Source organism: Petromyzon marinus, chromosome 84 (assembly GCF_048934315.1).
Source record: "Petromyzon marinus isolate PM22_M1 ecotype Great Lakes invasive population chromosome 84, UKy_Petmar_22M1.pri1.0, whole genome shotgun sequence".
Taxonomy (NCBI): domain Eukaryota; kingdom Metazoa; phylum Chordata; class Hyperoartia; order Petromyzontiformes; family Petromyzontidae; genus Petromyzon; species Petromyzon marinus.
The window spans coordinates 4,728,220-4,744,967 of record NC_133749.1 but is presented as its reverse complement, the minus strand read 5'-3'; the positions used below and the strand labels follow the sequence as shown (position 1 = coordinate 4,744,967).

At 51.1% G+C, this 16,748-nt stretch overlaps 1 protein-coding gene across 1 annotated transcript in view; it reads right to left on the bottom strand.

Annotated features, from left to right (window-relative positions):
- Window positions 1–10,818: 10,818 nt before the first annotated feature.
- The window catches only part of LOC116937752 (uncharacterized), a 35,064-nt gene continuing 29,134 nt past the window's right edge, over window positions 10,819–16,748 (bottom strand). The window contains exon 7 of the mRNA XM_076057787.1: window positions 10,819–11,640. Within this exon, the coding sequence (XP_075913902.1) occupies window positions 10,819–11,640 (822 nt within the window). The remainder of the gene's footprint in view (window positions 11,641–16,748) is intronic.

The following is a 16,748-nucleotide window of genomic DNA, read 5'->3' as shown; positions in this document are numbered from 1 at the left end:
TGGGTGGGTGGAGTTCACAGTGGGTTGGTGGGTGGGTGGGTTAGTGGGTGGGTGGAGTTCACAGTGGGTTGGTGGGTGGGTGGGTGGGCGGGTTAGTAGGTGGGTGGAGTTCACAGTAGGTTGGTGGGTGGGTTAGTGGGTGGGTGGAGTTCACAGTGGGTTGGTGGGTGGGTGGGTGGGGTTCACAATGGCCAGGTGGGTGGGTGGGTTAGTGGGTGGGTGGGGTTCACAGTGGCCAGGTTGGTTGGTGGGTGGGTGGGTTGGTGGGTGGGGTTCACAATGGCCAGTTGGGTGGGTTAGTGGATGGGTGGGGTTTACAATGGCCAGGTGGGTGGGTGGGTTGGTGGGTGGGATTCAAAATGGCCAGGTGGGTGGGTTAGTGGGTGGGTGGGGTTTACAATGTTCAGGTGGGTGGGTTAGTGGGTGGGTGGAGTTTACAATGGCCAGATGGGTGGGTTGATGGGTGGGTGGGTTGTTGGGTGGGTGGGTTGATGGGTGGGTGGGTTGATGGGTGGGTTTATAGGTGGGTGGGTTGTAGGGTGGGTGGGTTGATGGGTGGGTGGGGTTCACAGTGGCCAGGTGGGTGGGTTGGTGGGTGGGTGGGTTGGTGGGTGGGTTGATGGGTGGGTGGGTTGGTGGGTGGGTGGGTTGATGGGTGGGTGGGGTTCACAGTGGCCAGGTGGGTGGGTTGGTGGGTGGGTGGGTTGGTGGGTGGGTGGGTTGATGGGTGGGTGGGGTTCACAGTGGCCAGGTGGGTGGGTTGGTGGGTGGGTGGGTTGGTGGGTGGGTGGGTTGATGGGTGGGTGGGGTTCACAGTGGCCAGGTGGGTGGGTTGGTGGGTGGGTGGGTGGGTTGATGGGTGGGTGGGTGGGTTGTAGGGTGGGTGGGTTGGTGGGTGGGTGGGTTATAGGGTGGCTGGGTTGGTGGGTGGGGTTCACAGTGGCCAGGTGGGTGGGTGGGTTGGTGGGTGGGTGGGGTTCACAGTGGCCAGGTGGTTGATCGTGATGATGATGTTGCTGGTGATGTTGCTGATGATGATGTTGCTGATGACGATGTTGCTGATGACGATGATGTTGCTGATGACGATGTTGCTGATGACGATGTTGTTGATGACGATGTTGCTGATGACGATGTTGTTGATGACGATGTTGCTGATGACGATGTTGCTGATGACGATGTTGCTGATGACGATGTTGCTGCTGATGACGATGTTGCTGCTGATGACGATGATGTTGCTGATGATGTTGCTGATGATGATGTTGCTGATGATGATGATGTTGCTGATGATGTTGCTGATGATGTTGCTGATGATGATGTTGCTGATGACGATGTTGTTGATGACGATGTTGCTGATGACGATGTTGCTGATGACGATGTTGCTGCTGATGACGATGTTGCTGCTGACGATGATGATGTTGCTGATGACGATGTTGCTGATGATGATGTTGCTGATGATGATGTTGCTGATGACGATGTTGTTGATGATGATGTTGCTGATGATGTTGCTGATGACGATGTTGCTGATGACGATGTTGTTGATGACGATGTTGCTGATGACGATGTTGCTGATGACGATGTTGCTGCTGCTGACGATGTTGCTGCTGATGATAATGTTGCTGATGATGATGTTGCTGATGACGATGTTGCTGATGATGATGTTGGTGATGATGTTGCTGCTGATGATGATGTTGCTGATGATGATGTTGCTGGTGATGATGTTGCTGATGATGATGTTGCTGATGACGATGTTGCTGATGATGATGTTGCTGCTGATGATGATGTTGCTGATGATGATGATGTTGCTGATGATGACGATGTTGCTGATGATGATGTTGCTGATGACGATGTTGCTGATGATGATGTTGCTGATGATGATGATGTTGCTGATGATGATGATGTTGCTGATGATGACGATGTTGCTGATGATGATGTTGCTGATGATGATGGTGTTGCTGATGACGATGATGTTGCTGATGATGATGTTGCTGATGATGATGTTGCTGATGATGATGATGTTGCTGATGACGATGTTAAGTTATAGTCGATGTTGGTGTCGGTGATGTTAAGATGCGATGGCCTCGTCTCGCTGCCTAGCAACCACCCCCCTAGCCCCTCCCCCCGTGCCCCCCTAGCCCCTCCCCCTGTGCCCCCCCACCCCCTCTCCCCCCCAGCCCCTCCCCTCGTGCCCCCCTCACCCCCTCTCCCCCCCACCCCCTCTCCCCCCTCAGCCCCTCCCCCTGTGCCCCCCTCACCCCCTCTCCCCCCTCAGCCCCTCCCCCCATGCCCCACCCCACCCCCTCTTCCCCCCAGCCCCTCCCCCCCGTGCCCCACCCCACCCCCTCTCCCCCCTCAGCCCCTCCCCTCGTGCCCCTCCCCCCCCCCTCGCTGTTTCCATGACAACCGATTCGCGCTCTTTAATCATCCCCCAAACTCGCGTCACGTGACTGCCTCCTTGATCAAAGCCACGTGACGGCGGCCATATTCATTGGTCACGTGGCAGTCGCCAATCGAGCCACGTGATAGCACCTTCATTATAGGGTCACGTGACAGTGCCTCTTTAACCACGTGACAGTGCCTTGTATATTTCTTGGTTCTTTCAGTAAAGTCACCACGTAGAAGGGAAACAATAAAATAATAAAAATATAAAAGCAATTTTTTTATATTTTAATGAAATGATAAAATAATAAATTATAATAAAATAATGATTTTTTTTTATACAATAATAAAATAGAATAAATAATAACAATATCAAACAATTTTTTTATATTTTTATATTCTTGGTTCTTTCGGTAAAGTCACCACGTAGAAGGGAAACAATAAAATAATAAAAATATAAAAGCAATTTTTTTTATATTTTAATGAAATGATAAAATAATAAATTATAATAAAATAATGATTTTTTTATACAATAATAAAATAGAATAAATAATAACAATATCAAACAATTTTTTTATATTTTTATATTCTTGGTTCTTTCGGTAAAGTCACCACGTAGAAGGGAAACAATAAAATAATAAAAATATAAAAGCAATTTTTTTATATTTTAATGAAATAATAAAATCATAAATTATTATAAAATAATGCAAATATAAAACATTTATTTTAATTTTTATCAAATAATAAAATAGAATAAATAATAACAATATCAAACAATTTTTTTATATTTTTATATTCTTGGTTCTTTCGGTAAAGTCACCACGTAGAAGGGAAACAATAAAATAATAAAAATATAAAAACAAAAATTGTCAATTTTTATTATTTTATTATATTTTTATTTTATTATTTTATAATATATATAAACATTCGACTTTTATTATTTTATGATATTTTATTATTTTATTGCTTTATAAAAATATAAAAATTATATTTTTATTATTTTTAATTGTTTCCCTTCTACGTGGTGGTGACTTTACCGAAAGAACCAAGAATAATAATTTTATTGTTTTACAATAATTTTATTGTTTTATATTTTTATTATTTTATTGTTTCCCTATCTACGTGGTGGTGACTTTACCGAAAGAACCAAGAATATTAATCCCTGCAGCCACGAAAGCTTTAAATAAAAAGTGCCTTGATTATTAGCCACGTGACTGCCTCTAACCACGTGACATTGCCTCCTTAATTAATCACGTGACATTGCCTCCTTCATTAACCACGTGACATTGCCTCCTTAATTAACCACGTGACATTGCCTCCTTAATTAATCACGTGACACTGCCTCCTTAATTAACCACGTGACAGTGCCAATTAAGCCACGTGACACTGCCTTGTAGATTAGCCACGTGACAGTGCCTTCTTGATTAGTCACGTGACGGCGCCTCGTTAATTAGTCACGTGACAGCGCCTCGTTAATTAGTCCCATGTGACCGCCGCATTCGTAAGCCGATTGGTCACGTGGCCGCGTCTTATAATCCGGTAGATTGCGCGCGCGAGCGAAGGTCTGTGATTGGCCGACGGGCCCCCCTCCCCCTCCCCCACCCCACCTCCCCCCCCTGATTGGCCCACCCCCCTCGCAAGCTCGCGGAGGGAGCCGATTGGTCGATGGAAAATGCGCGTTTCGGAAAACTTTGCTCGAGCTGCTGATTGGTCGATGCCGATTAAAGATTACTGTAGGAATCATTGGCCTCCGTGTTGCTGTGTCACGCGTGCAGACGGGAGAGATGTACGCGGTGCGCGCAGTTGAGCGGGTGCAACTGAGGACTAACAGGTGTGTGTGTGTGTGAGCGTTGCAACGTGAGGTTGGCACCGCCAAACCGCCGGTAATTAAGGGGAGAAGCGGGTACAACGGAGGACGAACAGGTGTGTGTGTGTGTGTGAGCGTTGTAATGTGAGGTTGGCACCGCCAAACCGCCGGTAATTAAGGGGAGAAGCGGGTACAACTGAGGACTAACAGGTGTGTGTGTGTGAGCGTTGTAATGTGAGGTTGTCACCGCCAAACCGCCGGTAATTGAGGGGAGAAGCGGGTACAACTGAGGACGAACAGGTGTGTGTGTGTGTGAGTGTTGTAATGTGAGGTTGTCACCGCCAAACCGCCGGTAATTAAGGTGTGAAGCGGGTACAACTGAGGACGAACAGGTGTGTGTGTGTGTGAGCGTTGCAACGTGAGGTTGGCACCGCCAAACCGCCGGTAATTAAGGGGAGAAGCGGGTACAACTGAGGACTAACAGGTGTGTGTGTGTGTGTGAGCGTTGTAATGTGAGGTTGGCACCGCCAAACCGCCGGTAATTGAGGGGAGAAGCGGGTACAACTGAGGACGAACAGGTGTGTGTGTGTGTGTGAGCGTTGCAACGTGAGGTTGTCACTAACCAATCGCCGGTAATTAAATGGAGAAGCGGGTACAACTGAGGACTAACAGGTGTGTGAGTGCGCGCGTTGCAACGTGAGGTTGTCACTAACCAATCGCCGGTAATTAAATGGAGAAGCGGGTACAATTGAGGACTAACAGGTGTGTGTGTGTGTGAGCGTTGCAACGTGAGGTTGGCACCGCCAAACCGCCGGTAATTAAATGGAGAAGCGGGTACAACTGAGGACTAACAGGTGTGTGTGTGTGTGTGAGCGTTGTAATGTGAGGTTGGCACCGCCAAACCGCCGGTAATTAAATGGAGAAGCGGGTACAACTGAGGACTAACAGGTGTGTGTGTGTGAGCGTTGTAATGTGAGGTTGGCACCACCAAACCACCAGTAATTAAATGGAGAAGCGGGTACAACTGAGGACTAACAGGTGTGTGTGAGCGTTGTAATGTGAGGTTGGCACCGCCAAACCGCCGGTAATTAAATGGAGAAGCGGGTGCAAACGAGGCCAAGCAGGTGTGCGCGTCGAGGCAGCAGGTTGGCCTCGGGGAGACGGGAGACGGGAGACGGGGGGAGCGATGAGAAGGGAGGAATGAGGGCAACAGGCGACGTGGCGGCGGCGGCCTAAGGCGGGAGCGTGTGACGACTCGGAATAAGGAGGGATATACAAGCGGCGGCGCGTGTGAGCGCAGTCAGAGTTGCCCGGGAACCAAGAGTGAAGATGGGTGAGCAGTGTTGAGGCAACGTGGGTGAGGGCAGCCGTGGAGATGCAGAGTTCTAAGAGTCACTGATTGCGGAGTTGCTGTGTGCGGAGTTGCTGAGGATAGACGAGAGCGGGGAGAAGTCAAGTGTATGCGAACGTGAAGGTAGGTATAGGAGTGCCTACAAACTGGCGCGAGAACAGGGGAAATAAAGTGCAAGCAGGCGACTTCTCACTATGTGTCGGTGTGAGTAATGTTTACACGGAGGCCCGTAGACTCACACAGAGACCCACAGACTCACTCACACAGAGACCCACAGACCCACTCACACAGAGACCCATATACTCACGTAGAAACCTTATAGACCCACTGACACATGACCCAGTCAATGCAGCCTTGGCTGCCGGAGGAGCTCACCAATGGGACTTTGTCCAGATCTTTCGAGGATTTGTGAGCTTCTCACACAACCCAGCCTGGTGGTTAAACCCCAGGATGGATCGTAGGCAGGCCAGCCTAAATGTCTCCAACCGGCGAAGATGCTCCATTGAGGGGGTCCACGTTTCGCAAGCGTAGAGAAGGGAGGGAATGACCGTGGCCGAGAAGACCTGAAGCTTAGTGCGGAGGGACAGACCAGGTAGCTTCCACACAGCGTTACGCAACCGATGAAAATATATTGCCGCTCGACTGATTCGGAGTGAGACCTCTGCTGTTAAACTGGAGCCGGTCATAAGCACACTGCCCAGGTATGGGAAACTCTCCACTCTCTCCACAACTGCCCCATCACCGATTGGGAGTTGTGGGGGTGGAGTGTCCGATGGTACAAAATACCCAGGCAGGTGCTTAGTTTTGGTGGGGCTGATGGTAAGGCCCCATCTCTTAGTGGCAGGCTCCTGTCTCAGCAGCAGCGTCTCCAACTCCTCCTCTGAATGAGCAGCTATTACCAAATCATCAGCATACATAACGTGGTTGAGCAATAGGGAGCCATCCCTTGACCGCACCCGGGCATCGATCAGCCTCCCATTATATCTGTACCATATGGAGATTCCCCCGGTACAGCTATTGAAGGCTTCACAAACTACGTGGTCAAAATAGATGTTAAATAATGTGGGAGCCAGAGGACATCCCTGTCGCACCCCAAGGTGTACAGGGAATGGCTCTGACTCCCGGCCACGTAGTTTTACCCGGGCCTGCTCACCATCATGAAGGTCCTTAATGATCGTAAGCAGAGGGTCAGGTACTCCAAAAGCACGAAGAACGACCCAGAGTCCAGGACTACGGATGGCATCATAGGCATTGACCAGGTCAATAAAGCAGAGATGTAGGTCTTGTTGGAATTCCCTACACCTCTGCTGTAGCAGACGGACAGAAAATATGGCATCTGTGCAGGACCGCCCTTTCCTGAAACCGCATTGGGGCTCCGCAAGCCTCTCCTCAGCGTGCCTGGCAAGGCGATGCTGAATAATCCTTGCCAGGACCTTTCCCGGCACACTGAGGAGTGAGATGCCCCTGTAGTTGTTACAGTCTGTGCGGTCCCCCTTCTTAAAAAGGGGGACCACCAGGGCATCCTTCCAATCCTGCGGAACCCGTCCAGTGGTCCAGACTGTTGTTATGATGTCATATAGGGCAGTCTGTGCACAAACGCCACCCTCCCTCAGCATTTCGCTTGGGAGATCATCTCTGCCCGCTGCCTTTCCTGGTCTCAGACTCCGGATCGCCTTCAGTACTTCCTCAGCAGATGGCACCTCAGCCAGCCACTCACAGGGGGTGACTTCTTCCAATATTTGAGGCACCGCAGCCTCAGCAGGGTCATCCTCCCTTTGTGCCACGATGTTTTCCTGGCTGAGGGATTTTCCCTCCCCCAAGACCTCACAGAAATGCTCAGCAAATCTGTAAACCTGTTCCTGGGGGTCGGAGATTGGATCACCGTTTTTTCCCCTAATGATGGTAATAGGTGTGGCGCTGCAGGTTACTTTTTTGATGGAGTTAAATAGAGGTTTGTGATCACGGGCCACTGAGGCAGACTCCATCTCCTCAGCAACCCGCGACCACCACCCATCCTTGCAGCGCCTCACGGCTCTCCCAACCTCCGAGCGAAGGCTGCGGTAAGCCTCCTCATTCTAAGACGTGGGATGCTGCAGACGATGAGAGTGGGCCTGTCGCTTTTTCTCAACCATCCTGAACACCTCCTCTGTCAGCCAGGGTCTCTGGGGAGATCTGTACCATGCACCCAAAGCAGCCATTGCAGCTGCATGAACCACAGTCCTAAACCTCGCCCATTTACCCTCGACATCAGGAGGAGTGGGGGACGATGCTAATCCCAGCTGCAAGCGATGATGAAATTCTCGCTTGCAACTTTCATCAGCTAGCTGAGACCAGGCCACCGTGGGTTTGAATGGGGTCCTGGATGTACACCCACCACCGGAGTGGAAAAATGGGCGGCGCATCTTACAGATGGCAAGTCGATGGTCAGAGGGCAGATCAGCTCCACGGTAGGTCCCGGTGTCAAGGACATGGGCTCGCATCCGCTGGTCCATCACTATGTAGTCCAGCAGATGTTCTTACTTGGACCCGGCATGCATCCATGATGTTGTGTAGATGCGCCGATGCCGGAACAGCGTGTTGGTAATTACAAGCCCATGGGCTGCACAAAAATCTAGCAGCCTCCTAACGTTGTTATTGAGCTGATCTAGCCCATGCCCTCCAATCACTCCAGACCAGGTGCCAGCATCATGACCAACACGGGCATTGAAGTCACCCAACAAGATGACTCTATCCCAAGGGGCCTCTTTAGCCAGCACCTGTGACAGGAGGTCATAGAAGGCATCTGACTCATTCATCAGCCTTGTCTGCATCCCTCCACAGAAGTTCGTCTTCGGTGGGGGCATAAGTAACCACGACCACCACTCCTCGCCTCCGGTTGATAGGAAGGCGAGCCCAAAGTAGCCTGGGGCTTACAGCTTCCCACACCTCACCGCCACGCTCCCACGCCCCCTTCATTCATTTGTTCAAATGAAGAGCCACTCCCTGTTGTTTGGTAGTCTGCTGCCCCGAGTAGAGGACTGTCCACCCCTCACGGTGGCAGGAGCCAGAGCCGGTCCACCGGACCTCCTGAATACCACAGAGATCCAGGTGGTACTGGTCCAGCTCCCGACAGAGGAGTGGCAGCCTCTCCTCCGAAATTTCCACGTGGCCACACGTAGTGGCTTTTCGTTGTTTCTGGAGGAGCCCCGAGGGTAGAGATTCAGTCTCCTGGCTCCGCCAATTCGGGTTTGGCCAGGAGACGTCATAGACGCCTGTCCCCCCGGGGGCCTCCATGACAGACTCACCACACAGATACCCACAGACTCAACACACAGAGACCCACATACTCACCACATACTGACTCACCACACAGATACCCACAGACTCACCACACAGATACCCACAGACTCAACACACAGATACCCACAGACTCACCACACAGAGACGCACAGACTCATCACACACAGACTCACCACACAGAGACCCACAGACTCACCACTCACTGACTCACCACACAGAGATCCACAGACTCACCACACAGAGACCCACAGACTCACCACACAGAGACCCACAGACTTACCACACAGAGACCCACAGACTCAGCACACAGAGACCCACAGACTCACGACTCACAGACTCACCACACAGAGACCCACAGACTCACACAGAGACCCACAGACTCACACAGAGACCCACAGACTCACTCACACAGAGACCCACAGACTCACACAGAGACCCACAGACTCACCACACAGAGACCCACTGACTCACCACTCACTGACTCACCACACAGAGACCCACAGACTCACCACACAGAGACCCACAGACTCACCACACAGAGACCCACAGACTCACACAGAGACCCACTGACTCACCACTCACTGACTCACCACACAGAGACCCACAGACTCACCACCCACAGACTCACAGACTCACACAGAGACCCACAGACTCACTCACACAGAGACCCACAGACTCACCACACACAGACCCACAGACTCACCACACAGAGACCCACAGACTCAACACACAGAGATCCACAGACTCACCACTCACTGACTCACCACACAGAGACCCACAGACTCACCACACAGAGACCCACAGACTCACCACACAGAGACCCACAGACTCACACAGAGACCCACTGACTCACCACTCACTGACTCACCACACAGAGACCCACAGACTCACCACCCACAGACTCACAGACTCACACAGAGACCCACAGACTCACTCACACAGAGACCCACAGACTCACCACACACAGACCCACAGACTCACCACACAGAGACCCACAGACTCAACACACAGAGATCCACAGACTCACCACTCACTGACTCACCACACAGACTCACCACCCACAGACTCACCACATACTGACTCACCACACAGAGACCCACAAGAGATGAGAGAGGGGCTGGAGCCTGTTGTGATGAGTCGTATCGTGGTTTATTTCACGTGGGCACAGTGGGGGGTTTGTGATGGGGTCACACACTCTAAACCCCTCACACTAACTCAGTCATTCAGTTCCTCACTCCATCACCCACCCACTCACCCTCTCATCCACCCACTCCCCCCACCCACTCATCCACCCACCCTCCAACCTACCCACCCACCCACCCACTCACCCACCCACTCACCCACCCACCCACCCACTCACCCACCCACTCACCCACTCACCCACCCACTCACCCACCCACCCTCCAACCTAACCACCCATCCACTCACCCACCCACCACATCACTCATACACCCACCCATTAACTGACCAACTCATTCACTCACCCACACACCCACACACCTACACACCCACTCAGTCACCCACCCACCCTTCAACCTACCCACCCACCCACCCACTCACCCACCCACCCTCCAACCTACCCACCCACCCACTCACCCACCCACCCTCCTATCCACCCACTCCCCCCACCCACTCACCCACCCACCCTCCAACCAACCCACCCACCCACTCACCCACCCTCCCATCTACCCACTCCCCCCACCCACTCACCCACCCACCCTCCAACCTACTCACCCACCCACCCACTCACCCACCCACGCTCCAACCTACCCACTCACCCACCTACCCACCCACCCACCCACTCACCCACCCACCCTCCAACCTACTCACCCACCCACTCACCCACCCACGCTCCAACCTACCCACTCACCCACCCACCCACCCACCCACCCCCCCCCACCACTCCACCCACTACCGCTCCGCGTTGCCACGGTTGAAGAGATCCCAGATGCTGATCCGACCGTCGGAGCCTCCGGCCGCCAGTAGGTAGCGCAGGGGGGGTACCCTAACCCCCGTCGCCACGGCAACCTCCCTCGTCGCCCCGGCAACCTCCCCCGTCGCCACGGAGACCTCCCTCGTCGCCCCGGCAACCTCCCCAGTCGCCCCGACGACCTCCCCCGTCGCTACGGCAACCTCCCCAGTTGCCACGGAGACCCTCCCCGTCGCCCCGGCGACCTCCCTCGTCGCCCCGGCGACCTCCCTCGTCGCCACGGCGACCTCCCTCGTCGCCCCGGCGACCTCCCTCGTCGCCCCGGCAACCTCCCTCGTCGCCCCGGCAACCTCCCTCGTCGCCCCGGCAACCTCCCTCGTCGCCACGGCAACCTCCCCAGTCGCCACGGAGACCCTCCCCGTCGCCCCGGCAACCTCCCTCGTCGCCCCGGCAACCTCCCCCGTCGCCACGGCGACCCTCCCCGTCGCCACGGAGACCGTCCCCGTCGCCCCGGCGACCTCCCCAGTCGCCACGGAGACCGTCCCCGTCGCCCCGGCAACCTCCCCAGTCGCCACGGAGACCCTCCCCGTCGCCCCGGCAACCTCCCCAGTCGCCACGGAGACCCTCCCCGTCGCCCCGGCGACCTCCCCCGTCGCCACGGAGACCCTCCCCGTCGCCCCGGCAACCTCCCCAGTCGCCCCGGCGACCCTCCCCGTCGCCCCGGCGACCTCCCTCGTCGCCCCGGCGACCTCCCCAGTCGCCACGGAGACCGTCCCCGTCGCCCCGGCAACCTCCCCAGTCGCCACGGAGACCCTCCCCGTCGCCCCGGCGACCTCCCTCGTCGCCACGGAGACCCTCCCCGTCGCCCCGGCGACCCTCCCCGTCGCCCCGGCGACCCTCCCCGTCGCCACGGAGACGGCGGGGTGGAGCAGGCCGAAGGCGAGCGAGGAGACGGGACCCGAGTGGAGTGACAGGGAGGCCACGCGGCGGAGGGGCGGGCGGAGCCCAGCACCTGATGTGGTGGAGGTGGTGGAGGTGGTGGAGGTGGTGGAGGTGGTGGAGGTGGAGTCGTGGTTGTCCACCATCCCCACTCCGCTCCTCCCCCTCGCCCCCGCCCCGCGCCCCCAGCGGTAGAGGTGGAGTCGCCCGTCCCAGCGAGCCACCACCAACACTCGCCCATCCGGGCGCACGCTCACGACCGCGACACCACCACCACCACCACCATCACAACCACCACCACCACCACCATCACCACCACCACCACCACCACAACCACCATTACCACAACCAGTCACATCACTCACACCACCACCACCACCACCATTACCACAACCATTACTACTCACACCACCACCATCACAACCATTACTACTCACACCACCACCATCACAACCAGTCACACCACTACTCACACCACTACTCACACCACCACCACCACCACCATCACAACCACTCACATCACTCACACCACCACCACCACTACTACTCACACCACCACCACCACCATCACAACCATTACCACCACTCACACCACCACCACCACCATCACAACCACCACCACCACCATCACAACCACCACCACCACCACCATCACAACCACCACCACCACCATCACAACCATTACTACTCACACCACCACCATCACAACCACCACCACCACCACCATCACCATCACAACCACCACCACCACCATCACAACCACCATTACCACCACTCACACCACCACCATCACAACCAGTCACACCACTCACACCACCACCACCACCATCACAACCATTACCACCACTCACACCACCACCACTACGACTCACACAACCACCACCACCACCACCAGTCACATCACTCACAGCACCACCACCACCACCATTACCACCACAACCACTCACACCACCACCACTCACACCACCACTCACACCACCATTACCACCACTCACACCACCACCACTCACACCACCACCACCACCATTACCACCACTCACACCACCACCACTCACACCACCACCACCATCCTCTGCCTACGCACAGAGAGGGGCAGAGGGAGGGGGAGGGAGGGAGGGAGTGAGTGAGGGTGACGTCACCACGGCGACTGTGCCAGGCTAGGTGCACTATGAGGCCACGTGGAGTGTGGAAGTGTCACTGCAGGCAGGTCACGTGACAGACCCTGCAGGTGGCACGGTTTGTACTGCTGTGCCAGGCTAGGTGCATGAGGAGGAGGTCACGGGACAGACTCAGCAGGTGCCATGGGTTGACTGCCGTGCCAGGCTAGGTGCATGAGGAGGAGGTCACGTGACAGACCCTGCAGGTGCCACGGTTTGTGCTGCTGTGCCAGGCTAGGTGCATGAGGAGGAGGTCACGGGACAGACTCAGCAGGTGCCATGGGTTGACTGCCGTGCCAGGCTAGGTGCATGAGGAGGAGGTCACGTGACAGACCCTGCAGGTGCCACGGTTTGTGCTGCTGTGCCAGGCTAGGTGCATGAGGAGGAGGAGGAGGTCACGTGACTATTACTTTATTTCTACCTACCCACGTGATGACTTCGCCGATGGAACCACAGTGCATGGATTTCTGCCGTCGCGAAAGCCTCGAATCGACGATTCGCCATTTATATTGTCAACGATTTGCGAGCAACTCAATCATCAGGGACTCACTTTCACCAGTAGCCAAATAATAATAGTAATAATACTAATACTAGGGGTTTAAATTTTAATTTAAAGCTTTCGTGACTGCAGGGATGATTCATATTCTTGGTTCTTTCGATAAAGTCACCGCCACGTAGATAGGGGAAACAATAAAATAATAAAAATACGAAGAAAAATTATTTTTTGTAAAGTAATAAAAATATAATAAAATAGAAAATATTAATAATTTTTTTTAATATTTTTATAAAATAATAAAAACATAATAAAATTATAAAAATATAAAACATTTTTTTATTTTTATAAAATAATTAAACAATAAAAACATAATAAAATAAAGATATAAAACATTTTTTTATATTTTTATAAAATAATAAAAACATAATAAAATAATAAAAATATAAAGCAATTTTTTTTTATATATATATTTTTATATTCTTGGTTCTTTCGGTAAATTCACCACGTGGAAAAGGAAACAATAAAATAATAAAAAATATAAAACAATAAAATTATTATTTTTGGCTCTTTCGGTAAAGTCACCACCACGTAAGACGGAAACAATAAAATAATAAAAATATAAAACAATAAAATGATTGTAAAATAATAAAATTATTATTCTTGGTTCTTTCGGTAAAGTCACCACCACATAAGACAGGGAAACAATAAAATAATAAAAATATAAAACAATAAAATTATTGTAAAACAATAAAATTATTATTCTTGGTTCTTTCGGTAAAGTCACCACCACGTGGAAGGGAAACAATAAAATAATAAAAATATAAAACAATAAAATTATTGTAAAACAATTAAATTATTATTCTTGGTTCTTTCGGTAAAGTCACCACCACGTGGAAGGGAAACAATAAAATAATAAAAATATAAAACAATAAAATTATTGTAAAATAATACAATTATTATTCTTGGTTCTTTCGGTAAAGTCACCACCAAGTAGAAGGGAAACAATAAAATAATAAAAATATAAAACAATAAAATTATTGTAAAACAATACAATTATTATTCTTGGTTCTTTCGGTAAAGTCACCACCAAGTAGAAGGGAAACAATAAAATAATAAAAATATAAAACAATAAAATTATTGTAAAACAATAAAATAATAAAATATATATAAAACAATAAAAATTATCACGACGTTTCGACCGTAACGCAAACAGTCATCATCAGGTGTGAAAACCACACACAGTGTACACACACAGTGTACACACACACACAGTGTACACACACAGTGTACACACACAGTGTACACACACACACAGTGTACACACACAGTGTACACACACAGTGTACACACACACAGTGTACACACACAGTGTACACACACACACGTGTACACACACACACGTGTACACACACAGTGTACACACACAGTGTACACACACACACAGTGTACACACACACAGTGTACATACACACACATACATACACACACACAGTATACACACAGTGTACACACACACAGTGTACACATACAGTGTACACACACACAGTGTACATACACACACACAGTGTACACACACACACAGTGTACACACACAGTGTACACACACACAGTGTACACACACACAGTGTACACACACACACGTACATACACAGACACACAGTGTATACACACACACAGTGCACACAGACACACAGTGTATACACACACACAATGCACACACACACACAGTGTACACACACACAGTGTACACACACACAGTGTACACACACACACAGTGTACACATACACACAGTGTACACACACAGTGTACACACACAGTGTACACACACACACAGTGTACACACACAGTGTACATACACACACAGTGTACACACACAGTGTACACACACACACACAGTGTACACACAGTGTACACACACACACAGTGTACACACACACAGTGTACACACACAGTGTACACACACACAGTGTACACACACACAGTGTACACACACACAGTGTACACACACAGTGTACACACACACACAATGTACACACACACACAGTGTATACACACACAGTGTACACACACAGTGTACACACACACAGTGTACATACACACACAGTGTACATACACACACAGTGTACACACACAGTGTACACACACACACACAGTGTACACACAGTGTACACACACACACAGTGTACACACACACAGTGTACACACACACACACACAGTGTACACACACACAGTGTACACACACACACAGTGTACACACACAGTGTACACACACACAGTGTACACACACACACAGTGTACACACACACACAGTGTACACACACACACAGTGTACACACACAGTGTACACACAGTGTACACACACACACAGTGTACACACACACAGTGTACATACACACACATACATACACACACACAGTATACACACAGTGTACACACACACAGTGTACACATACAGTGTACACACACACAGTGTACATACACACACAGTGTACACACACACACAGTGTACACACACACACAGTGTACACACACACAGTGTACACACACACACAGTGTACACACACACAGTGTACACACACACAGTGTACACACACACACGTACATACACAGACACACAGTGTATACACACACACAGTGCACACAGACACACAGTGTATACACACACACAGTGCACACACACACACAGTGTACACACACACAGTGTACACACACACACAGTGTACACATACACACAGTGTACACACACACAGTGTACACACACACAGTGTACACACACAGTGTACACACACAGTGTACACACACACACAGTGTACACACACAGTGTACACACACAGTGTACATACACACACAGTGTACACACACAGTGTACACACACACACACAGTGTACACACAGTGTACACACACACACAGTGTACACACACACAGTGTACACACACACACAGTATACACACACAGTGTACACACACACAGTGTACACACACACAGTGTACACACACAGTGTACACACACACACAATGTACACACACACACAGTGTATACACACACAGTGTACACACACACAGTGTACATACACACACAGTGTACACACACAGTGTACACACACACACAGTGTACACACACACACAGTGTACATACACACACACAGTGTACACACACACACAGTGTACACACACAGTGTACACACACACAGTGTACACACACACACACAGTGTACACACACACAGTGTACACACACACAGTGTACACACACACAGTGTATACACACACACAGTTTACACACACACAGTGTACACACACACAGTGTACACACACAGTGTACACACACACACAGTGTACATACACACACACAGTGTACACACACACACAGTGTACACACACACAGTGTACACACACACAGTGTATACACACAG